General features: G+C 45.4%; 1 protein-coding gene across 1 annotated transcript; it reads right to left on the bottom strand.

Moving 5' to 3' along the window:
* Nucleotides 1-273: 273 nt before the first annotated feature.
* Nucleotides 274-2,138, bottom strand: TACSTD2 (tumor associated calcium signal transducer 2). Its single transcript, XM_019957375.2, has one exon. The coding sequence runs from the start codon at nucleotides 2,000-2,002 to the stop codon at nucleotides 1,043-1,045; it is 960 nt and encodes a 319-aa protein (XP_019812934.2). The 5' UTR covers nucleotides 2,003-2,138; the 3' UTR covers nucleotides 274-1,042.
* Nucleotides 2,139-26,838: the final 24,700 nt, after the last annotated feature.

Here is a 26,838-nt window from a genome sequence, read left to right as displayed (position 1 = left end):
AGTTTTCTTCTCCAGGGGAGAATTCTCATTTGGTGATAACCTTAGGCTGGTCCCCTTTCCTGACAACACTGGCTGGTTCTAGGCGGTTCCCTCAGACCTACCCTCAAGCAGTGGGTTTCTAAACAACCTTATTTAGAAACACCTGTGTTTACACTTGCCAGCTCAGGGATCTCAGAAACACCAGAGTGGCTATGGGAAAAGGCCCATCCTGCTAAGAAGTGTTAGAATTTGAAATAAGAAATCTGAGTCATAGGAAATTAGAGCAGTCCCAAATCATATTAAATCTGGAGCAAGTTTTCACAAATTCCATCTTTTGGTTTGTGCCTTTTCCATATTTTATTAAATTCATGTTTAAAAAAAAATCACAACAGCATTATCAAAGACAACCTATGTACAAACATTTTACAAAAGAAACATTACTAGTATCAGCTGTAATAAGGGCAAGTTGAGGAACAGATGCTGAGTTTCTGGGCCAAAGTCTGCCCTCAAATAAAGACATCTAAAATGTGCAGGCAGCTCAGACAGGCTTCCTTCCCGGTGACAAGCATGTGTGGTCAGTAATACAAACGATGGGAAATGAAGATACAGCATGGGCCCAATTAGCGAACTCCTCATCAGGAAGGCCACGAGACAAGTGGAGCTAATGAAATAACTTAAACCCAAGACAGCAGCTGTTTCCCAGCTAAAAGCGTTTAAGCCTTCAGCATGGATTTCCGCATTTGTAAACCAGGCTGGGTTGTCATACAGACACTTGATTCTTATACATAACCCTATGCCAAACTTCCCTTAACTCTTGGAGTCAGGTTTCTGGTTGGACCGAAAGGGAAGGAATTTTAGAAATGCTTTCTTCAGGACAGAAGTCAGAAAGCGAGGTAACCCTGAGAACAGGATCTATTAAATATGGTGGCGGTGGGGAGAGGCAGGAATGTGAGAGGAGAAATGTCTCCTGCGGGGGGCCAAGAATCAAGAAGGTGACTGACTCACTTGGGTCTGGAAACTTGCTGAAATACGATACCCTACCCCACCCCAGCCCCGCCGGTACCTACAAGCTCGGTTTCTGTCTTATCTCCCCCAGTTCCTTGATCTCCACCTTCTTGTACTTTCCCGACTTTCTGCGATTGGTGATCACCAGGACGGCCGCGCCGGCGACCACCGCCACCACGACCACCACGACGACGGCGATGAGGCCGCTGGTGAGGCGCTTCATGGAGAACTGGGGGGGCTTCTCGTCCAGGTAGTAGATGAGCATCTGCTCCAGGACCAGGGGCTGTCCGCCCACGCGCAAGTTGAGGTCGCGGGGGCCTAGGAACAGCGACTCGCCCTTGACGTCCCTCTCGAAGTAGTACGCGGCGTCGCCGATGTCCACCTCGCCGGCGACCTTCTGCGACGAGTTCTGGCGCAGCTCGATCTGGATGGTAGGGTGCTCGTAGTGCACAGCACTCACGAACTTGGGCTGCAGCAGATAGCGCTGCTGGAAGAGCTGCCGCAGCTCAGCGTCCAGGTCCGAGTGGTTGAAGGCGGGGGCGTCCGGGCGGTGGCGCAGGTCAATAAGGATGTGGTAGGTGCGCACCACCTCGTCGCACTTCAGGCTCAGGTCGCCCTTGTCGGTGCGGCGCACGCCCACCGAGTTCACGCACCAGCACACCGACGTCTGGTTGCACTGGCGCGCCTTGAAGCGCCCCTGCTGGTCGCAGTCCGGGTCGTACAGGCCGTCGTTGTCCACGATCGCGTGCTCGCTCGGCCGCACCAGAGCGCGGCCGCTGTGGGAGGCGCTCATGCGCGCCTTGAGCAGCAGGCACTTGGACGTGAGCGTGGAACAGTTGACCGCCTGGTTCGAGCCGAGCACGCGGCACTGGCAGCGGCCGCTCGGGTCGCGCTCGTCGCACACGGTCATCTTGTTGGTGGGACACACGCACTGGTTCTGCGCGGCCGCGTGGCCGATCACCGCCGCCAGCATCAGGAGCCACGGCGACAGCAGCGCGAGGCCCGGGCCCCGGGCCATGGTGGGGCGGAGGAGCGAGAACCCGGCGCGGGCTGGCGAGGACTGGAGACTCCGCAGGGCTCCGGCTCCGGCGTGTGGGACGGTATCCAGGCGTCTGCCGCCGGCCGCTCCCTCCAGCTCTTATACTTCGCCGGACCTGCCGGGCTGGTTTGGCCGCCGACTCACCCGCTGGTATTTGGGTGACAGATACCCCGCCCGCCCCTTCCCGGGCTCTCGTCCCCTTCTCACTAAAGGCTCAGCCGGGCCTGCGCCTCCCGTGATAGGATCAGGGAGGCGGAGGCTGTCCCGTCTCCTCTGGACCGAAAGCCTGGGAAAGGAAAACCGATACTTGGCTGAGGGCGGGGGTGGTGGATGAGGGGGGAGCGGAGTACTGCCCCCGGCCCGCGCGGCCCCACCCGAGAAGGGACCCGCCCTAGGCGCGGCCTCCAGCCCAGAACCTTGGGCGTCCAGGCTGCTCTCCGGGGCTGGAGTTCTCAGAAATTGTATTGAGAAGGATGGCGTGGGACTGTCAGGTTTTGTTCCAGCCCTTGTCCCTCCTTTAAGTTCTTTCACTTCCTCACTTCTTTTCTCAGTCCCTTGCTTTCGTGCTAAGTCACTTCAGTCGCGTCCTACTCTTTGCAACTCTGTAGACTGAAGCCCACCAAGCTCCTCTGTCCATGGGATTCTCCAGGCAAGAATACTGGAGTGGGTTGCCATGCCCTCCTCCATGGGTTCTTCCCCACCCAGGGATCGAACCCCATTAAGTCTTACAGTTGCCTTAATAGCATGGATTTATATAGTTTGCAATCCACTCCAGTGTTCTTGCCTGGAGAATCCCAGGGACGGGGGAGCCTGGTGGGCTGCCGTCTATGGGGTCGCACAGAGTTGGACACGACTGAAGCGACTTAGCAGCAGCATATAGTTTACAGTACACAAACATTATCTCATCCTCACGTCAGGTCCTGACAGGTATTCACTGTCTATCAGACCCATTCCATAGGTGGTGTAGGTGAGGCTTAGAGAATTTAAAGTCACCGGGCCAACAGTTTCCTCAGATTCCTTGGAGATGCCTTTGCAACTCTGCCTGGCTGTTCTGAGACCTTAAGTAAGTGCTTATGGAAATAGTGGTGCCGAATCTGAAGGAAGATTTAGAAACAGGTCTGTTACCATATCACAGTTAAAACCCAAGTGTCCTGGTGGCCAGGATATTAGAAGTTCTGTTAAACACTTTCCCCCCCTCTTCTTCAAACACCACAAACTGGGAATATTTATGCACGTAGTCAATATAGGGAGATGAAAAGGAACACATTCTTTCAAAGAACCAGCAAGACTATAAGGAGTTCCTTGTATAATTTGATTCTAAGAGAACAAATTATTGCTTTTCTTTCACTATGCCTCATGTAAGTAGCTGAACCACTGCAAATAACGAATGGAGCTTGTGAGAAATTACTTGTCTGCTTCTGTGTGGCTACTGGGATGGGATGCAAGTGTTGCCATCTCTTTTTTGAATCATTGAGAAAGTTCAGGATTTCAAATCTGTGGTAAAATTAACAATGATTAGCAAGCTATAATTATTCCCGGCTCCTCCAGTCAGAGCACATTTTATATGCTCAGCATTTAAAGAACACCAGCAGTGGTTCAGGGTGTTGTTTAACACATGAAAGCCAGTCAGGTTTCTACCCCATTAATTTTCTAGCAATTCCTGAGGCGGGTAGGTGGATATGTATTATTCTGCCTTTACAGGCAGAGAAAGCAGAAACATGTGGGGGTCAGTTTCTTACCCACAAGAAACTGGCATTCTGCTCTCTACTCCCACTGTCTCTGTTTAGGTTCTTGAACCAGGAGCCTCCTCAGTTTTCCCCTCCCCAACACCCAGTCCACCCTGAACAAGAGAAGGCTTTCTACATCACAAACCTGTGCCCATCTTCTCTCTGCTGAGAATCTTTCATGCACAGAGTGGAAGGTGCCCTTGGCTCTTAGGATGAAACTCGTACTTCTTAAGTTAGCACACAAGATCATATGTGATTTTGGCCATATTTCTCAAGTTATGTAACTTCTCAAGTTATGTAACTTCTCTGTGCCTTAGTTACCTATCCTCATCTGTAAATAAAATGGGATAATAAAAGTATCTACCTAACAAGATAGGTGTGAGAATTAATGTAAATAAGCCTAAATAAACCACTTAGGGCAGTGTGTGTTCTAACAGTATCCAAACTTGGTAAGCATAGACAGGTGTTAGCTATTGTCATGGTCACCACCATCACCATCTTTATCTTGCTTCGTCTTGCCTCTCCAGGCTTCGTCATATTTTCAAACCTTTGTGAAGTCATCTACCTGGACTCTCCACTCCTTCACCTATTTTGTGGATTTTTTTTTTAACACTCAGCTCTTGGGTCACCTCCAGGAAGCCTTCCCTGATTGATCCTCTTGCTGCAGTCAGGATGATGCCCCTTCTCTGTGCTTTCGTAATTCCTCTAACACCAGAATGGCAACACCAACTTTTCTGGGCTTGGTGATCCCCCCGCTAAAATGGAGATAATAGCAATTCTCTACTTCATAAGTCATCCTGAGGATCCAGTGTAAATAGATGAGATGGTAGATGCCAAAGCTTTATAAGCTGTAAGACACTATAAAAATAGTAGATTGCCTTTTTAGTATTTAAATATCTATCTTCTCACTCTTCCAACTACTGACTAGGTAGCCACAATCCCCTATAACTGAAAGCCACCTGCTTGATATTCCAATGGGTCCCAGACCAGCAAAAGGAAAGCTGAAGGGAAAAGGGTCTCAGAGCTGCAGAATGTATACAATGGTGTCTACTTAGCTAGGACAGCCCCAATGCCTGGGCCTTATTTGGGCTAGTGCTGCATCTCCAAACCTCTGGCTTTTCCAGCCGTGTCACGTGTTGGAAAGAAGGGGATAAACGGGAGTCCATTCTCAGTAACTTCTATGGAAGATGGACAGAAGCAAAGACAACTTGCCCCCTGTCCTATTCCCCACCCCACACACACTTGCTTAAATTCTATGGTTCTGGCAGATTTTTCCTAACAAGCACACAAATACCAAGATGGGTTTATTAAGAGAAGCCCCAGCTCTGATACCCCCTTCATTCTTTGTTTCCCACCTAGGTCTGCAAAATACCATGTGTTAGCTTTAGTTCTGTTTTTTCTTTTTTAATTTTTAAATATTTAACAAAAGGGTTCTATGAATTCAGGATTCACAAGAGTATATCAGGGCAGGAACCACATCTGAGCACTGTAGCTCCAGCGCCAGCATGTGTTAGGTGTTCAGTAATATATTTATTGGCTTAATTAATGTTGAGTTGTGCCCAGAGTATTGTAGTATCAACATATACTCCTAGGAATGTTGCTGTTGACCAATTCAGTATTTCCCTTCTGGGCCAATTCTCATCACCTACCCCAGCCACAAACCTCTATCCTCACCATAACCTACCTTCCTAGCACCTCATTTCAAGGAAGACCAGGTAATGATACCTGAGTGTTATTTTTGCTCTTATCCCAGGCTTTTAATACACTTCCCTGGTGGTTCAGATGGCAAGGAGAATGCTTGCAGTGCCGGAGACCCGGGTTCCATCCCTGGGTTAGGAAGATCCCTTGGAGAAGGAAATGGCAACCCACTCCAGTATTCTTGCCTGCAAAATCCCATAGATGGAGGAGCATGGCAGGCCCCAGTCCATGGGGTCACAAAGAGTCGGACACAACTGACCAGCTTCACTTTCAGACATTTAATAACTGTAGGAAGGAAGGTTTAGTCTGATGAGGGTTAGAATAGACAAGGATTCTCGAGGCAATCAGTGTAGTATGATTGAAAGAAAATGAGCTTTGGCTCTATAGTAAGACTTTGCCTCCAATTCTGGTTTTACATCACTTACTGTCTGTGTATTACTTCACCTCCCTGAGTCTCAATTTCCTTAGTTATAAAATAGGGATAATAATGCCTACATTTCCCCAACATCTGGGAAAAGGATGATTTCCCATCTTATTATGGAGAACATGCTTTCCCCCTCCACTGAACTTCATACTTCATCTATTCTTGTACTCTCTTTGCTAATCTGTTGTTGATGTTCTGGTTTTCCTTGGTATTAGATTAATACCAACACATCAGTTTTATATTCAAGGAGGTGATTCACAAAAGCAAAACACAAAAATAAAAGTGTGTTTATTAGTAAAATACTTACCATCCATAATTATTTTAATGATTCAAGATAAAGAATATAAAAAAAACCCAACAGAGTGTTTAGCATATTCTAGGTGGAATTAAGCTTAGCTATTATTATCAGCCCTCTCTGGAATGTGAGGATGCTTTGAGATGATAAAAGCACAAAGCTGGTGATTGTGCGGATTGCTGACAGGAGCTGGGTGTTAGGGAGGGGAGCTGCCTGAGAACGCTTATCATTCCCCCGCCCCCACCGGATGCAGGAATATCTAGAGTATCTAGAGAGGATCTAGAGTGTGTTAGCATTTCTACTCCCATTTTCTGTTGGAATACCTACAACACCCTAGGGGTAGGTAGAGAAGATATTATTATCCCCATTTTACTGAAGTGGAAACAGAGACCTGTGGAGGGGAAGAGGGCTTGTTCATGGTCACAGGCTTATAGGTAGAGAGGCCAGGTCTAGAATCCAGGTCTCCTGACTACAGATGTACATGTCAATTAATTAAGATGGAAGGGAACTGAAAGCATGAAGGGGTTAGAATCTCATCTCATGTTCCCTGGGTTGTCTTTTATTTTTTTTTTTCCCTTAATTATACAAACACTTTTTAGAAAGTTCTGGTTTTGTGAAGAGCACAAAATAGCTCTTAAAATTGTGTAGGGCACACCAGTGAGCTCACACCTGGAAACGCTAGGGCTTAGTCCGCTAATCACTCGTTCCTCCCACACTGGAGTGAAAGTGGTCCCTGATGTCTCTGCTTTGCTGAAAAAGCGGCCTCCATTTGAATTCTGGGCTGCTAGGCTACCAGCAGGTGCTTCAATGGTTGCGTCTTAGAGCTTTGAGGATTCAGTGGTGTAATGTCTGTGGTGCTGCCTAGCGCCATGCTGGGAAGAGCCCTCACTTTTATTTCTGGCCTGACCAGCATCAGCTTTAGGCTTCATAAGGAGCAGCCATTGAAATGGTGGACAGGGCCTGAAGGTTGGTCAGGGTTCCTCTTCTTCCTCGGAGGGAGCTTGGAGTCCTGAAGGAATCAAGTGGTCCTGCCAGCCAGAATGCAGAAACTACAGACAGAAGGTGGCTGTGATGGTCACTAGGCAGAAAGAGGACAGAGGCTCCAAGAAACAAACCATAGAAAGAACGGGGAGTCATCCAAGGGCTGGGGACAAGGTGCAGAGAACCAAATAGACAAGAGTCTTCAGTGCTTCATTTATTTAAAAATGCAACTCAAGTATTGCAGACTATTAGAATTCAAAAGAGCCAGGCAATGGGAACTCTGTATTTTCTTGTTATTGTGAAAATGTTTATAATAAAAAATTTTAAATCTAGTTAATCCCTCAAATTAAGTTTTAGAGGAAATATTTGGAGTACACTTTTCTGTTTTTGCTTCTACTTGTTTTTGTTTTTTGTTTTTTTCCATTTCCATAGTTTTTCTTATTAATATGAACCAGCACTTATTTATCACCAACATGGTGTCAGGCACTTTAATGCTTTTATTTATTTATTTATTTATGCTTTTATTTATTATTTATAAATAAATTCTGTATAATCCCCCCAACAATTCTATGAACTATTCTCATCCCCATTCATCTGATTAGGAAGCTGAGGCTTAAGGTCACTCAGCGAGAAATCAGTAGGGGAGGGGTTTGAACATGATCTGCACTTTTCCATGGCACAGTTTGGGCTCTTTCTGAAGTCTTGAATGAGTGAGAGTAGTTTGAAGATGTTGGGCTAGCGAACTGAGTGTGTTTTGGGACCCAGCTGCCTAGGGAATGGAATCTGATGTCTCACTTTTCTGGCAAGACAACATATTTCTCTGTTTGCGTGTGCGCATCTGGGTGGGGCTTAACTCCTTTTCTTAGGAGAGAGGTTGGCTATGACGTCTGTGGTTCTGCTTGTTTTTTGACTGCATTCTCACCCGAAAACTCTGTGTCATGGTCATTTCTGTATCTGCTACTCACCGTCTTCTTTTCATGATCTTGTCATGATATCCATGCCACAAATTGCAAACCCTAAGTGGCTCCCGTCTCATTCTGGTCTCTTCTTCTAGAGGTAGCTGACTTCTTCCCCCAGGGCTTTAGCACTGGAGAAAAGTCACCTAGTAACTTTGTTTTTTTAAATTGGAATGTAATTGCTTTACACTGTTGTTTTAGTTTCTGCTGTACAGTGAAGTGACTCAGCTATGTGTATCATATACCCCCTTCCTCTTGAATCTCCCTCCCACCCCTCCCAGCCCCCAATTATCCCGCCTATCTAGATCTTCACAGGGCACTGAGCTGAGGCTCCTGTGCTTTATAGCAGGTTCCCACTAGCTGTTTCACACGTGGTATGTATATATGTCAATCACAGTTCCCAATTCATCCCTGCCTCTCCTTCCCACCCAGTGTCCGCATGTTGATTCTCTATGTCTTCATCTGTGTTCCTGCCTTGAAAATAGGTTCATCTCTACTATTTTCCTAGATTCCACACATATGTATCAATATAAGATATTTGTTTTTCTCCTTCTGACTTACTTCACTCTGTATGACAGTCTAGGTTCATCCACATCTCTGCAAATGACTCTATTTTGTTCCTTTTAGTGGCTGAGTAATAGTCCCTTGTATATATGTGTCACATCTTCTTTATCCATCATCTGTCCATGGACATTTAGGTTGCTTCCATCTCCTGGCTATTGTGAATAGCGCTGCTGTGAACACAAGGGTGCATGTGTCCTTTTGAATTATGGTTTTCTCAAGGTATGTGCCCAGTAGTAAAACTGCTGCATCATATGGTAGTTCTATGTTTAGTAACTGTGTAGTTAATCTCACTGGCTTTTGAGTGCATCAGTTTCCGGTGAGACTTGGCAACAAATGAGGAGTGATTGGGCAATGTTGTCACAACATTCCCCAGGCAGCCAGGTTTCCCAGACCCCACGTTTATGAATCACGGTGTTGGCGTTTCCTTTCCTTGAGCTGGCCAGGTGATGTGTGATTCCTCACAGAGGGGAATGCAGGTGTATGCTGTTTCTTAGCACTTCTAGCTGTTCTGGAGTTGGAGGCAGGTGGTGCGAGGTCTCACCCCCACACTAACCTGCTTTTCTGGGCAAGCCTGGTCCAAGTGCTGCTTCTTAGAATTATTGAAAAGGATTTCAGAGGTCATTTATCCCAGTCTCCCACCCAAAGAGAGAAATCTCTTCTCCAAATCCCTAACAGGTGCTTAAGCATTACCTGGGCCGGTGAATCATCCATTCTCCCCCACAAGACAATTCATTCCAGCCCTGAGAATCTTTATGAGAAAGTTCCTCATCGTATTTAGGAAAAGTCTATGCCTCTCTAATTTTCACAGACTGATCCAAATTTCCGTACTCAGAGCACTACAGAGTAAATGATTTCCACCCTCCACTTGATGGTTCCTCAGGTATGGATTTGAAGCCAGCTCTTCTGTCCCCCAGTTCTCCTCCTGCCTCTTTCTGCCTCTTCCCTTGCCTTTGTCTAGGAGAGACATCCCTCCTCCCCCATCCTTGCCTCTGTGCCAGCCTCACCCCCTGGGTTGTGATGTTTCCATCAGTGGTCCAGTTCAGCAAATGATGTCATGTAACTGGGTTGCTGCCAGCAGAGGATCCCTGGGAAGCTGTGTGGAGGGCTTGTTCCTGTTGTCTAACCTCTCTGATTAGGAAGGTGGGTGTAATTCAAACTGTCCCTTACTCAGCTACCAATTTCCTCTTTTCTAGGAACACATGATTCCTGGGCAGTGTTTATAATATCAGCAATTTATTGAGAGGCTGTCATGGTCAGCTTCTCAACATGTGTTATCTTTATCCTTGCAACATCTAAATGAGGTATGTTCTGTTATTCTTACTTATGAAAACTCAGGCAAAAGGGGGCTTTCCCAAGAATACATAAACAGTAAACGGCAAAGCCGGAATTCACATTCTTTTGGCTCTGAGATTATGCTCTTTGTTTTACACCGAGCTGCTATAGAGCGTGTGAATTTCCCAAACCCACAGGTTTTCAACTCCACCACACTTAATGTACAAGTTCAAACTACATCCCAACCTCTTGTTCTTCTACAGCTGCCAAATGAAGGCATCAAAATCATCTCTCAGGGACTCCCCCTTTGCATTCCAATGCAGGGGTTGTGAGTTCGACCCCTGATTTGGGAGCTAAGATCCCACATGCCTCAGGGCCAAAAAACCAAAACATTAAACAGAAGCAATGTTATAACAAATTCAATAAAGAATGATCCACATTTTAAAAAATACTTAAACAAAAAAAGTTGTCCCGCAACTGAATCCAAGTAATGATATGGCTTAGATTTTATCCAACAGCAGACAATTTTGTGCTCTGACATCTTGGCTGAATTCACCCTTATAGAAAAACAGATAAGACATTATCAGTACTGTGCAGGTGAAGAAAGTCCAGCCTATAGCATGTTGGTGGCCAAAGCTAGAGAGCAGGACAGAACCTTCCGCTCCTCCTAGCCGTAGATGCTCTTCTTGGCTCTTGTGCTGTCCTTTCTACAGCTTCAAGTACCCAGTCTTCTCTGTTGTCTGTACTTCTGCTTCTCCCTGCCTATTTGTCTTTTTAAAAAAAATTTAATTGAAATATAGTTGACATGCAATATTATGTTAGTTTCAACTATATTACATAATGATTTTATATTTGCATACATAATGAAATGATCACCATGAAAAATCTAGTAATCTGTCCCCATATAAAGTTATTATAGTATTATTTCTTATGCCATATATTATATCCCCATGACTTAATATATAACTGGAGGTTTGTACCACTTAATCCCATGTGTCTATTTTATTCACCTGCCCCTCTCCCCCTCTTCTGGCAACGACTTGCTTATTCTCTGATTCTATGAGTCCATTTTCACTGGGTTTTCTGTTTTGTTTTATTTTTTTTGTAATTTTTTTTGGCTGTGCAGGTGGGATCTTAGTTTCTGGACCAGGGATTGAACTCTGCATTGGGAACATAGACTCTTAACTATTGGACTTCCAGGGAAGTCCCTGTTGTTTTAAGATATTTTTAGATTCCACATAATTTAGGTTATGCAGTTTTGTCTTTCTCTATGTGACTTGTTTCATTTAGTATAACACCCATCAGGTTCATCTATGTTGTTAAAAATGGCAAGATTTTCTTCTTTTATTATTCTTGAGTAATATTCCATTGTGTATATACCTATATTATATGTATATAAAACGTATTTTCTTTATCCATTCACTAAGTGTCCATGTTCATATCCATGGACACTTAGGTTGCCTCTATATCTTGGCTATTGTAAATAATGCAACGAACATTGGAAAACATATCTTTTTAATAGTGTTTTTGTTTTTTCTGGGTAAATACTCAGAAGTAAAACTATTGGATTATGTGGTAGTTCTATTTTTAATTTTTTGAGGTGGCTCCATTTGTCTTTCCATAGTGGCTGAACCAATTTAAAATCCCACTAACAGTGCACAGGGCCTCTTTCCTTCACATCCTTGCCAACATTTGTCATCTTTTTGACAGTATCCATTCTGACTGATGTGAAGTGGTATCTCACTGTGATTTTGATTTGAATTTCCCTGATGTCGGTGATGTGGCGCGTCTTTCCGTGTGTCAGTTGACCATTTGTATGTCTTCTTTGTAAAAATGTCTATTCAGATCCTCTGCCCATTTTTCAATTTTTTTTTATGCCGACTTTCTTTGTATATTTTGGGTATTAACCCCTTATCAGGGGATGTATCATTTGCAAATGTCTGTCCCAGGAGCTGAGTATACTCTCAGCAGTTGTGAGTCACTAGACTCACACCAGGGACGGAAGTAGAGGCGAGGAGGAGTGGGACAAGGGAAAAGTTCAGAAGTTGAAGGAGAAAGTACAGGCAGGACAGAGGCGATCTCATTGTTTTCCAGTGTGGGGATGTAAGGGTCCAAGACAAAGGGCCAGAAAGCCCTCATTGTTCCTCTGGCCTAAGTAGGATGCAAGAAATTGGACTCATTTCTTTGGATTCATGTGGGAAGTCCTGGCTCTGTCAGCTAAACTTCAGCTATAACCTTTCAAATCATGACTGATGGGAAAATGAGGTCTGCCCTCAACAGCTTCTCCAAGAACACGGAGTCTGCTGATGAGAAGGCAACTGGGAGCCAACAGAACCAACCTGCTCGGGACCCGGCACCTCCTTTTCCCACCCATGTGACTGGTTTCCTGTACATCCATTCACCATCCATTCAGCCAGTCAGTCAGCCATCATTAATTCATTCCAAACCCTTTGAGTGCCCACCATGTACCATCCCTGCACCAGGCTGGGAGGATAAAAGACAAATAGCAGCTAACTCCTGACTCTCAGGAGCTCACAGTCCACACAGTTATGGCTGCCAAGCAGGGGCTCAATGCAAATATATTGAATAAATATCATAAAAACATATGAATAATTACAGTAAAGGATTATAAAGCACAGTTCCTGTCCTTCCCACTTATATGGATTGCTGCTGCTGCTGCTAAGTTGCTTCAGTCATATCCGACTCTGTGCGACCCCATAGACGGCAGCCCACCAGGATCCTCCGTCCCTGGGATTCTCCAGGCAAGAACACTGGAGTGGGTTGCCATTTCCTTCTCCAATGCATGAAAGTGAAAAGTGAAAGTGAAGTCGCTCCGTCGTGTCTGACTCTTAGCGACCCCATGGACTGGAGCCCACCAGGCTCCTCTGCCATGGGGTTTTCCAGGCAGGAGTACTGGAGTGGGGTCCCATTGCCTTCTCCACTTATATGGATTATGCACCTAGAATTGCTGAATACCTCAATAGAAAAACCTAACTTTCTCTTACGTTTGTATGCCTTTCCCTCCCTCCCTCCCTCCCTCCCTCTCTCTCTCTCTCTTTGACTGTGCTGAATAGCTTGTGGGATCTTAGTTCCCAGATCAGGGATCAACCCAGACCCACAGTAGTGGAAATGCCAAGTCCAAACCTAACCACTGTAACACCAGGGAATTCCCACTTTTCTCATTTTTGTCAATGATGAACATGTAATGCTTTGAGGGTAAGGAGAAAAACATAATCTAATAGATAATATTTGCATTAAAAAGGCACCTGAAATAAATAACATGTGGTCATAAAAGACAACCTAAAGGGATAACATTTGAGGCACAAAAATGACAGCCCTAATTAAGAACATCAAAGGATGTTGAAGTTGGAAATGAGTTTCCGAGGCAGCCAGTCCAGTCGTTCTAATCTATTTTAAATTGTGGAGTCCCACGTCTGAGAAAAGTGGCGGGTTTTCTCCTCAAATAAATACAGCTGTGCACAGAGGCAGAAACACTAAACTTTGTAGTTTCCAGTGGAGGCCACAGAGTCCCTGAGTTTATTCCTCTCAAGGACTCTCCCATTCTCGGTTTAGAATTTCTGTAGAGTTCAGTGCCCTCACCTCGTTTAACAAACAGTGGAATGACTTCTTAAAGCTCACAGTGCCGGTTAGTGAAAACATCAGGCAGTTTCATTTTGAGAAAGAACTTAAAAACCAGCTGCCTGGGATCAAATACCGACTTCACCATGTAGAAAGGGAATGTTGCCTGCCGTTCCAGTAAACAATGAATGTCTGTCCCTGCACCCTACACCCCATCAAGCCACCAGCTATTGCAGCCACCCTCCCACACACACCCACAGTGCACCCCGAGGGGAATTCAGGATGGAAAAAAACAGGAAGCAGTCTGTGCCATGGATGCTGGCCCTAGGTGGTTAAGATGCATACATTGTATCTATGAAATTATTCCAACAAGCCCGGATTCTTACTGTACATCTTCCCATACACAGAAAAGCACTGAAATCATTCATTTGAGGTTCTGTTTTGTGTGTGTGTGTGTGTGGCTAATCTTTTGATGTTCAACTACATGTTTTTTGGGATTTTATTTATTGTTTGTTTTTCTTTCCCACGAAAAACTCCTATTTATCCTAACTCTTCCCTTACCTTTTTGGAACAGTTCCTCAGGGCTATCTGAGAGGCTGTCTGCCAGGCTACAGTCTTCATTGAGATTCCCAAATAAAACTTAACTTAATGCTTAACTTAATAAAACTTAATGCTCAGCTTTTAGGTTGAGCATTTTTTTGGCTACTTGACTTTCAGTAAACCACTTTACTTCTTTATGCCTGTTTTCTCATCTGTAAAATGGGGATAATAGGAACCTACTTCATAAGGTTATTGTGAGGACTAAGAGTTCATCCAAATTAAAATTTTGAGCTGGGGTGAGCAAACTGTTTATGTAAAAGGCTAGATGTTAAGTATTTTAGGTTTTGTGGGCTGAGGAGCAAAATTCAAGGCTGTTTTAGAGACATCTATAGAATTATTTGGTCTTCCCTGGTGGCTCGGACAGTAAAGAATCTGCCTGCAATGCAAGAGATGTAGGAGACATGGGTTCAATTCCTAGGTCAGAAAGATCCTCTGGAGGAGGGCACAGCAGCCCACTCCAGTATTCTTGCTTGGAGAATTCCATGGACAGAGGAGCCTGGCAGGCTATAGTCCATGGGGTCGCAAAGACACAACTGTGCAACTAACATGATAATATAGAATTATTTAAAAATGTAAAATACATTCTTAGCTCATGTACCATACAAAAACAAATACCCACACAAAAACAGGATTTGGTCACAGATTTATAGTTTGCCAACCCTTAGCTTAGAGCAGCACCTGGAACGCAGTGTGTCCTCAATGAGTGCCAGCTTCTACTCTTCAGCCTAATCCAACTCAGGGCTCTTTCAGCGGCCAGGGTCTCCTCTATGGAGCATAAATGGCAACAGGAAACACGGGGCTGGGCGACCAACTCGGCCAAGACGTTTGTCACAAACGAGCCCAGGTTTCCAGGTGTGTAGAGTCTCCTGCTCCTCCCCGGTGCGGGAGACCCCATCCACGTCCAGCTTAAGTAGGCAAAATGGCCAACACTCTATAATTATTCTCAGGGAAGCCTCAAGCCAGATGCCACCATCACGAAGCAGAGAAAGGTAAGAGGGGCTGGAATGGGGACCACAGGCCTTGGTTTCTGGGCATTTCTGCCAGGTCAGCCACCTTCTTCCCACACCTACCCTACTTTAGAGCAGCCTTTCCTGGGGAAGCTCCAGACACACACTCAATCACAGTTGGTGAGTTAGAATGGACCCCATCACCTACTCCTAGTTGCTTCATTTTACCAATAGGAAAACTATGCCCTGGGTTGGGGAAGTGACTTGCCCCAAGATCAGATAGCTACAATGGGATTAGAAAACTTTAGCCTTGCCTTCCAGGTCAGTGCTTTCCCCCTGCCTGCATTAGTGCTGGTTTCTATTTTTGGCTCATAATGGAAACTACCAGAGCAGTTGTTCAGTCCAGTCTTTTGGTGCTCGTCAGAGTGCAACTGAAGTCAACATGGATCCAGCCCTTTGCAGACTGTATTCTCTTGTTTATAAACATTTCCTGATCTCCTTCTATGGGCTAGGCTCTGTACTGGATGCAAAAGATGAAAAAAGAGCCAGTTTCTGCTTTCAAGGACCTCAGCTCACAGTTCAGTGTGATTATTGTTACTCAGTAGTTGGTTTGTGCATTTGTTCATTCATTCAACAAACATTATTAAATATACATGTTTTATCAGGCACTGCAACAGATGCTGGGAATACAGAATTAATAAAGGCTCTACCTTCATGGAAATTATAATCTAGTACAGGAGATAAACAACAAAACAAAAATATATATACAGTAATGTGCTGGTGGGCTTCCCTGGTAAAGAATCTGACTTCAATGCAGGAGACCTGGTTTCAATTCCTGGGTTGGGAAGTTCCCCTGGAGAAGGGATAGGCTACCCACTCCAGTATTCTTGGGCTTCTCTGGTGGCTCAGACAGTAAAGAATCTGCTTGCAATGCGGGAGACCTGGGTTCAATCCCTGGGTTGGGAAGATCCCCCTGAGGAGGGCATGGCAACCCACTCCAGTATTCTTGCCTGGAGAAAATCCCCATGGACAGAGGGGCCTGGTGGGTTACAGTCCATGGGGTAGCAAAGAGTCAGACACCATTGAGTGACTAAGCACAGCACAGCAGAGTGTGTTGGTAGAAGTGTAGCAACAGGTTCTGCAGAAAAAGAGAACCATAATATGCAGCATTTGGTTATTTTCTTGTTGAAAATACTCTCCTCATGACTAATTTCAAGCTACCAACCTGGCATGTTAGAACACTGTTTGAGAAAGATGCACACTATGGCTCTTGCAAGCTGGTGCAAGCCAACTGCCACATGGCACCACGTAGACACTGAACATGGAAGGGATGCTTGAATCCAACCGATACATGGGACAGTAGTAGAAGGAAAGAGTTGGTGTCAGTCTTCTTGGAGAAGGTGACTTTGAAGGGAATCTTAAAATTAGGAGTAGGGACTTACCTGGTGATCCAGTGGTTAAGACTCTGCACTTCCAATGCAGGGAGTGTGAGTTCGGTCCCTAATCAGGGAACTAAGATCCCACATGCCACGTGGTGTGGCCCAAATTTTTTTTTTAAATTAGGAGTAATTGTTACCTGAAAGGTGGGGATTTGGGCAGAGGTGCAAAGAGAAGGGAGTTGTGGGGTGAAATAATGGTGTAGGCCAAGGCACGAGCTACTGAAGTGGGGAACGGAATAGTTTGACTGTGGGGTTTGGAGTACAGCCAAGGCTGCACAGGTAAGCGAGAGCCACAGCACAGAGGGCCCTGGGCTGATGACAGTTTTCCACTAGAGTAAAGATGTAGATGCACTCTTGATTTGGAGAGATCACTAAGGCTGGTGGCATTTATGAAGGATGCATTTGATGGGGAGACAAGAGTCGGCTCTGAAGGCTCCCAGTACAGAATAAAGAGGATGAGGTCCTGATTTAGGACAGAGAGGAAGGGGTGGATCTGAAACAGTAACCTCACGTCTCTTTCATGATTACACTAATGACTTTGGAGCATGCCATCTTTCGACGTCTTCGCAGCAGCCCTGAGAGGGTGGGACACATGGGGCGGTGAGTTAAAGATGGTGGCCTGTCTTTGACACCCCTCCCCATCTCTTCCCCTTGCATCTGGGCTGGCTTCGTGCCCCACTTATAACCAGTGGACTGCAGCATAAGGGGCACAGAGGGACTTCCAAGGCTACGTGAGAAGCCACCTTTCCCTTTCTGCCTTGATCTCTCGGCATGCTTACCCTGGGGGAAGCCAGCTGCCATGGGAGAAGTCTGACTACCTTAAGATCAGTGTGCTGTGAAGTCCCAGCTAGCCATGTGGAGAGGCCAAACGGCAAGAGAGTTCCCCACCCAGCCCAGGTGCCAGACAGGTGAATGAAAAAGCCACCATGAATACTGAGCCTGTCCAAACTTAGGATGACTCCAGCCCAGTTGCCATCTGACTGCAACTGCATGAGAGCATCAGCAGGAACCACCCAGCTGAACCAAGTCAGCCCCAAACCCTGAGAGGTAAGAATTGCTGTTGTAAGCCATTATGTTTTGGCATGGTTTGCCACGCAACAATGCATAATGAGAGCATGTGATATTATCACCACCTGGATGGGGAACTGAGGCTCACAGAGATTAGGAGGAATGAACCAAAGTCACAAGACTGGTAAGTGGCAGAGCCAGAGTTAAACCCAGGTGTGCTGACCTTTAGAACTGCTGTTTGAACTCCTTCCTGCTGTATCATTACACTCCTCCCAAGCCCTGAGGCCAGAAAGGCCAGGGATGAAGGTGACCAGCCATCTGTGTTTTTTTACCAGCCCAACCGGGAGGTCCACTCATGATGTTTATACAGCCTTGTTCTCTCGGGAGTAAGAGAAAGGTGTTCCCCCAGAATCCCAATGCCCTAGGGTGTCTCTTCCTAGCATGTCTCCATGTTCTCTCCATTCAAGCCCTGCTCTTAACCAGGGGCCACATGGGAATGAAGGAACTCACATTTGCTGAGCATTATCTGGCTAAGCTTCTGTTACACAGTACTAACTCATACAATCTGTGCAGCAAGCCTATTAGATAGTAACGGCCACTATTCGTGGGGACATGGAGGAGAAGGGCCTTGTCCAGATTTACATGGAGAGTGAGTTTCAGAGCCTGGATTCCAACCCAGGATTGTCCCCTCTACAATCAGCACTCCATCCAGAGGAAAATGGGACTAATGTTACAGGACAACGTGAGTTGTCACATGGTTTAGCGGGCAGGCCAGCACAGTGACTGGTGCCCTATAGATGCTTGTGCTTAGTCACTCAGTCATGTCCGAGGCTTTGCAACCCCATGGACTGTAGCCCACCAGGCTCCTCTGTCCATGGGGATTCTCCAGGCAAGAATACTGGAGCGGGTTGCCATGCCCTCCTTTAAGGTATTGATATATGATGATCCTCCTTTCCCCTCTCACTCTCCTAAGTGGCTCAGTGGTAAAGAATCCATCTGCCAGTGTAGAAGACACAGAGACGTGGGTTCAATCCCTGGGTTGGGAAGATCCCTGGAGAAGGAAATGGAAACCCACTCCAGTATTCTTGCATGGAAAATCCCATGGACGGGGGAGCCTGGCAGGCTGCAGTCTGTAGGGTTGCTAAGAGTTGGACATGACTTAGCCACTGAGTTCACTCACTTGCTCTCTATCTCTCTACCCCTGCTCCATCCCAGAGAAATATATGACATACTGAAGAGCAAGGATAATCCTTGCGTAGGACAACGGCACCCCACTCCAGTACTTATGCCTGGAAAATCCCATGGACAGAGGAGCCTGGTAGGCTACAGTCCATGGGGTCGCTAAGAGTTGGACACGACTGAGCGACTTCACTTTCAGTTTTCACTTCCATGCATTGGAGAAGGAAATGGCAACCCACTCCAGTGTTCTTGCCTGGAGAATCCCAGGGACGGGGGAGCCTGGTGGGCTGCAGTCTATGGGGTTGCACAGAGTCGGACATGACTGAAGCAACTTAGCAGCAGCAGCAGCAGCAGGAAAATAATATTTATTGAGGCTATGTGGTATAGACTCATGGATTATCTAATTTAATCCTCACAAATATGCTATGAATTAGGCACTGTTATTAAAATTCCACTCTACAAATGATGAGGTCAAGTCTCAGGCAGATAAGTAAATTGCTCAAGACCACACAGCTAGTAAGTGACAAGTCAGGTGGATCTTGGTCTATTTGATTTGAAGTCTATGCTCTTAAACAGTAAAGGCTGCCCCAGCCCCTGAAGAGGGATTCCTGTGTCAAGTGCATGCCTGGCAGGATGCCTGCTGGACGAGGACTGGGCAGGTTGTTTAACAAGGGTACTGACCTGGGGAAGGAATGAGGTCACATTCCAGGAGGCTGAGGCAAGGCAGTACACGCATCATTTCAAAAGACCCACTCTCTTGGGGAAAAACTAGCAGGGTTGGTTATCTGCGCCAAATTAGAAAACTAAATACATAAAAGGGATGTCAGGACTGAGCAAAAGACCCCAACCATCCAGGGTCAAAGGCCTAAAGAGGACCAGCTACCTGGAGTCCCATGAGTCTAGGCCCCCAGGCAAAAGTTATGGGTCACAAAGAGTCAGATGTGACTGAGCAAGTGCGCGCGTGCGCACGCATGCACACACACACACACACACACACACACACACACACACACGATAAACGGAAGAGCCCCACTTGTTGATACTCAAGGACGATAGTAGGTAAGTTCCGGCACTGTCCGAAAGCCTCTTCATATGGTGCCTACAGAAGCCACAGACTGAATCTCCAACATCTGTTTCACCCCAGCTGATGGGCCTGAGAAAATGATGGTAACACTGTCTTCCTCTCTAGGTAGATATGGGGAGTCCCCTGAGTCATGAGGCGAGCCTCTTGGAGATGCCAGTTGAGAATCTTTCACGGGTATCTAGCCTCTTTTTCTTGCTCACTGGATGGGAAAGCAGATATGTGTCCTGATTGCCATTGGCAACCACTGTATGAGCACAAGGGGAACCAGACTGAGAAAGACAGAGGGGAGAAATGGAAAGAAACTAGGACCAAAATGGCATCATCAGATTTCTGAATCATCCAACCCTGAAGCCCACCCTATTGTTGGCCATCTGCTATGTGAACTAATTCATTTGCTTCTAGCTTAAGCCAGTTTGGGCACGATTTGTAGCTGCCCAAGGCAGCCTAATTAATGCTATAGTGATTTGCGCTGAGATATGGACATTGGGTAGGTAAGTTTGATTTCTTCCATTCCACTTCATCCTGAGAGCAACCTAGCTCACTTGCCACATTTAAAGCCCTAGAATGGAGAATGGGTGAGAAACCGTTTTGATCCAGCTGTCATTTAAACCATAAATTTGACTAACTACATAAAATCCATGAAAGCTGTGCTTCTAAACTATAAAACAGTGCTACAAATGAATATTAATAGCAATAATTATAAGAAGGATAATGAATATCATTGAGGAGTTACAATATGCCAAGCATTGTTTTAAATGTTATTTAATTCCCACAGCAATTCCATGTAGTTAGAGATATTTTAATCTCCATTTTACAGAGTGGAAGCTGAGACAGGGAGAAATGAGGTTAATTTTCCTAGGTCACACAGAAGCAAGTGGTAGAATTGGAATTTAAACTGAGAAAGTCTGATTTCAGAGCACTGCCTCTCAGTGACTATTCTAAACCAAGAAAATAATAGCACTGAAAGGAAAAATAAGAGGTTTTGTAAGGAATCCCCTGGCAATCCAGTACTTAGGGTTTCAGGCTTCTACAAGTGGCCTGAGTTCAATCTCTGGTCAGGGAACTAAGATCCCGCAAGCTGCCTGGCACAGCTGCTTTTTAAAAGTGGCCTCCAAGTTCTTTGACACACCTCCCATCCAAAAGTGATGCTCCATGGCCCCTCTCCTTGCTTCTGGTCTCTGAAACTGCCTGACTAATAGGATATGATGAGACACGCCCCATGCCTTCTGAAGCTTGAGCGGAGCTTGAGCCTTTGCCTCTCTCTTGGAAACCAGAGGTCATATGGTGAGGAAGCCTGGTTACACAGAGGGGTGTGTTCTGGTGGAAAGCCCAGTGGAGGTTAGCCAACAGTTAGTATAAAAGCTGACTCCAGTTACAACCAGCATCTCGCTGGAACCAAGGAAATCGGAGATCAGAAGCCCTGAGCAAGAAACACCTCACACCTCACTGATCCCTGTCAAACCCCAGAACCACAAGCGATAGGAATAAAATAAAAAATAATTGTTTTTAAAAAAAAGGTTTTGTAGAGTTGTTAGTAAGGAAGGAGGATTCATAGGTGGGCTGGATTGGTGAGGTGAAAAGATCAGTCATGAAACCAGGGGAGGAAGAAGCACAAGTAAATTCTCAGCATCTTACATGTTCATTGATGTTTTATAAGTATTCACATATTCACATAGACACACACACACTATGGATTTCTTATTAATACCTTTTCCCACATGACTGCAATCTAGCAAACTTTAGTTCTTCTGACTATGGTAGCATATCTTTGGAGGAAGAGTGACCTAGACAACAGGTGTCAAAACCAAGCTTCATAGCATAAGGCTCCCCCTTGACTAGCCCAATCTCCCTTGTTCTTTCCTCCCTCTGGTCTTTCACTGAACTCACTGTGCCAACAATTTTAGTGGTAAAGTCAGTTCTTTGGAGCAAGAGGCAGAAGAGCTGGAAGTCCTGAAGTGAGCTTTGCATTCATTTGAGACAAGATTTTGGTCCATCCAATGTCATTGATTCCCCTCTGCAAGGAAAGGAGCTTCTCACACACTGATGTGCCAGAACCTTGGCTTTACTGTGGAAAAGACATAGCTTAGGCAGGCTCTTTCTTCAGAGAAGTATGACTTTGCAGTATTATGGCTACACTATGGCTACAGTATTACAGACCCAATCCTTGTGGGGGAACATGTTGTCAAGTCAAATCCTTTGAGAAGTCAATCTGTGTTCCAAACAGACCTGTCCAGGAGCTATATGGGAAATGTTCCTTCTCTGAGATTCAGCTTGTTCTGAGAACCAGACAGTGAGCAACCTCTGAAAAAGACCATTTTGCATCTTTTAAACTCCCAAGTATCTGATTATCTCCAATCTCCTCAAAGTCAAGTACTCCAGGGACCATGTCCTTATTGGAGACACATACCTGTGAATGCCTTTTCATACTGTTCACAGCGTTCTCAAGGCAAGAATGAAGTGGTTTGCATTCCCTTCTAGAGTGGACCATGTTTTGTCAGAACTCTCCACCATGACCCATCCATCTTGGGTGGCCCTACATTGACTATATGAAATGAATATAGTTTCATTGAGTTAGACAAGGCTATGATCCACGTGATCAATTCGGTTAGTTTTCTGTGATTGTGGTTTTTATTCTGTCTGCCCTCTGATGGAGAAGGATAAGAGACTTGTGCAAGCTTCCTTATGGGAGGGACTGGCTGTGGGGAACACTGGGTCTTGCTCTGGTGGGCAAGGCCATGCTCAGTAAATCTTTAATCCAATATTCTGCTGATGGATGGGGCTGTGTTCCCTTCCTGTAGTTTGGCCTGAAGTCAAACTATGATAGGGGTAATGGCGGTAATGAGGACCTCCTTCAAAAGGACTTATGCCAGCATGCCACGGCTCCCCAGACTGTTGTAGTCAGTGCCCTGACCCTGTGGTAGGCCACTATCAACCCACGCCTCCACTAGAGACTCCTGGACACTCACAGGCAAGTCTGGCTGAGTCTATTGTGGGGTCACTGCTCCTTTCTTCCTCCTGGTGCCCTCAAGGTTTTGTTGTGCCCTCAAGGGTCTGTTTCCTCAGTCCTGTAGAAGTTCTATAATCAAATCCCACCGGCCTTCAAAATCAAATTCCCTGGAGTTTCTCTGTCCCTTTGCTAGATCCCCAGGTTGGGAAATCTGTTGTGGGCCCTAGAACTTTTGCAGCTATGCAAGAACTTCTTTGGTATAATTGTTCTCCAGTTTGTGGGTCGTCTGCTTGGCAGCTTTATGGTGGGGCTAATGGTGACCTCCTCTAAGAGGACTTTTGCCACACACCATGCCTCTCAGGTCTGTTGCAGCCAGAGCCCCTGTCCCCAAGGCAGGCCACTGCTGACCCATACCTCCACTGGAGACACTCAAACACTCACAAGCAGGTCTGTCTCAGTCTCTTATGAAGGTCACTGATCCTTTCCCAGGGTCCTGGTGTACCCAAGGTATTTTGTTTGCACCCTCTGAGTATCCCTGGTGGGTATGAGGTTTGATTCTAAATGAGACTGCACCCCTCCTACCATCTTATTGGGGCTTCTCCTTTGTCCTTGGATGCAGGGTATCTTTTTTTTTGTGAGATCCAACGTTCTCCTGTCAATGGTTGTTCAGCAGCTTGCTCCTTGGAAGAAGAGCTAAGACAAACCTCAGTTCAGTTCAGTTGCTCAATCGTGTCCAACTCTTTGCAACAAACCTAAACAGCATATTAAAAGGCAGAGACATTACATTGGTGACAAAGGTCACCAATATAGTCAAAGCTATGGTTTTTCCAGTAGTCATGTATGAATATGAGAGCTGGACCATTAAGAAGGCTAAACATTGAAGAATTGATTCTTTTGAATTGTGGTGTTGGAGAAGACTCTTCAGAGTCCCTTGGAAAGCAAGGAGATCAAACCAGTCAATCCTAAAGGAAATCAACCCTGAATATTTATTGGAAGGACTGATACTGAAGCTGAAGTTCCAATACTTTGGCCACCTGATGTGAAGAGCTGACTCATTTGAAAAGACCCTGATGCTGGGAGAGAGTGAAGGCAGGAGGAGAAGGAGGCAACAGAGGACAAGATGGTTGAATGGTGTCACTGACTAAATGGACATGAATTAGAGCAAGCTCCAGAAGATGGTGAAGAAGACGGTGATGGAGAAGGGAAGCCTGGCGTGCTGTAGTACACGGGGTCGCAGAGAGTCGGACATGACTGAGTGACTGAACAACAACCAATTGATGGGAAATGCTGTTCTCTTAGGAGAATCTGGTTCCATTCAAGGTTGTTGAAGAAGATTATTTGGAGTGTAATGGATTTTTCTAGATGTTAATCAGGCCTGCTGTATTTTATATTTATCAGTGTATGCACTCTTGCAAAATAAATCACAAGAGTCTGAAACTCCCTACCATGTCAGAGGAACTCTCCTCCAGTTAATGTCTGTACTTGCCTTGTTACAAGCTCTTCCACAGTGTTTATCCCCAGCCTGTCCTTTGTGCATTCATTTATTTATTTTTTCAGTACATCCATTAGTTTTCTATAAAGAGACTAAATTATGCCATGCACAGAGCAGGCTATTGAGGGTACAAGGGTCAGCCAGATAGATGTAGTGTCAGCCGTCATGGAGCTTAGCTGGAAAGACAGAAAAGTTCTTGGAGAAGGAGTATGGTGAATGTATAATTTACGATGGAAAATTACAAAGCAATATGGATATTATCAGCAAGTAGTAGAGATGAGATGGGGGTCAGAGAATGCCTTCTTAAGTAAGTGAAGTCTAACCTCAAACCTGAAGGACAAGTATTACTGGGCCATGGTGCCACTCTGAACCTGAGACTTGACATGTCCCAGAGTTAGACCCTGAGAAGTGAGGCACAGACTATTTTGCACCATTGTCCCTAAGTCTCTCTCACAAAACCCTTACGTTAGAGTTCAGCCCTCAGAATGAGTTTTCTTTTTTTCCCTCTGTATCAATTGCCCCCAAACTCTCATGCCAGAAGAACTTTCCATTACCCATTTGTTTCTGGCAAAATATGCTTGTATTTCTTTTTTAAAAATCATTTGTTATTTATTTTTGGTTGCGCTGGGTCTTTGTTGCTGCTCCTGGGCTTTCTCTAGTGGAGACAAGCAGGAGCTACTCTTGATTGTGGTGCATGGGCTTCTCACAGTGGCGGCGGCTTTGGCTGCGAAGCACAGGCTCTAGGCTCACATGCTTCTGTAGCTGCGGCACGAGGGCTCAGTAGTTGTGACACACAGCTTAGTTGCTCCTCAGCATGTGGAATCCTCCCAGACCAGGGATTGAACCTGTGTTCCCTGCACTGGCAGGCAGATTCTTACCCACTGTACCACCAGGGAAGTCTTCCCTTTATTTCTAGTCTCTCTCTCTCTCTCTCTCTCTTTTTTTTTTTGTACTCTATAGCCTTTTATGTTTCAAGTGCTTTCCTCTTTCATTTAACCTGGGCAACAAGCACCACCATCCAACCGTATGGTGTAGGAAGGAATGTGGGCAATTCAAGAGAAAAGAAATGACACTGGAGATAGTCTATTTAGATGATGGATGGATATTAGATGATTTGTCCCATATCTTCAGGTCTTCACAGAGAGAGTTGAGGACTCTGAGCCAGATCTTCTGACCACTCTTTCCATTCTGCCTTTTGGTTGACAATCTAGTTTCCTAACTTCCCAACTTTTCCAAATCCCATTTACCCTGGAAAGCTTTCTCAGAAGATAATTTGTGCCTTGGGAATGCTGAGCTGTTCAGATGTAAGGATACACTATCCCAAGTGCATTGAGTTGTAATTTGTCCTGTGGGTCTCCCAGTGCCCAGTGGTCTGTAGAGCCAGTTAATTAAAAGCCATCTTGCAATTACAGAAAATGACAAGGCAGCAGCTTGATCAGATTTTTACTGTGGAATTCTATTCTTTACATTTTTTGCCCCAAAGTTCTGCTCTTATTCTTAACTCAATTCCCTCTCCTCTGAAATCCTGATGCCTGAATTCAAAGACTCAGTCAACATAGGATGTCTGGTTAGAATGTAAAAACTAACATGTCCAAAATGAACTTTCTCTCCTAGCCTTCTCCATCTGGCAGTACATTCTTCCAAATCTTGGGATCATTCATGACTCTACTGTTTCTCTCATCCCTCACATTCACTCGACCAGCAAATTGCGTCTCCTGTATCTCTGTAATATCTTCTGGACCACCTGAGCTTCTCACCTCCTCTGTGAAAATAAGAGGGCAACCTCACTAAAACGGAGTCAGGAGGCCAGAAGGAGGCACTCTCACACACGTACCACTTGGTATCAATACAGAACCCAATAGGAAGAGACAGACCTTGGGACTTCTCCCATTGTTCTGTGGTTAAGAATCCACCATGCAATGCAGGGCACATGGATTCGATTCCTGGTAGGGGGACGAAGATTCCACATGCTGTGGAGCAGCTAAGCCCACATACCACAGTTAGAGAGTCTGCACAATGGAAGGTCCCAGTGACACAACAAAGATCCCATGGGTGGCAACTGAAACCCAATACAGTCAAATAACTATTTATTTAAAAAAAAAGAGAGAGAGAGACATATCTTGCAGCTCCAACAGGAAGTGACACTACTTTACAACTGGCAGCAGGAAGAAAAAAGATTTTCTCCTTACCTGTCAGTAGCTCAGCCAATGAGACTATCGTTACTCACCCAGTGAAAAGCTATTATACTTTGACATAAAGTCCAAACAAGGGATTTTTTGTTTATAACAGCCCCTCCCATTTCCCCCTCTTCTTCAAGAAAAGAATTTCCTCTCCTTTGCTTTACTGGATTTGCGTGTGGTTTGCCATAGTTGCATGTCCTCAGTTGTAGTTCTTTGATGCTCCCAAATAAACCAGTTTTGCTGGTAAAATAACTGACTGTTTTATTGTTTTAGGTTAACACCTCCAACTCTACTACCTTTCTCCAAACCACCATTACCTTTGCCTGGACTATTTCAAAATCTTCTAACTCATCTCTCTGTTCCCATTTTTGCCCACTGCATTAGGTAGTATCAAAGGGGAGCAGTTAGTCACCCCCAAATATGCCCCTTTGGCATATGGATTA

The sequence above is a fragment of the Bos indicus genome, chromosome 3 (genome assembly GCF_029378745.1).
Source record: "Bos indicus isolate NIAB-ARS_2022 breed Sahiwal x Tharparkar chromosome 3, NIAB-ARS_B.indTharparkar_mat_pri_1.0, whole genome shotgun sequence".
Taxonomy (NCBI): Eukaryota; Metazoa; Chordata; class Mammalia; order Artiodactyla; family Bovidae; genus Bos; species Bos indicus.
This window is presented reverse-complemented; position numbering and strand designations above follow the sequence as displayed.

Coding starts and splice junctions, on each gene's coding strand:
- TACSTD2 (XM_019957375.2), bottom strand. CDS start 2,002: ATGGCCCGGGGCCCGGGCCTCGCGCTGCTGTCGCCGTGGCTCCTGATG.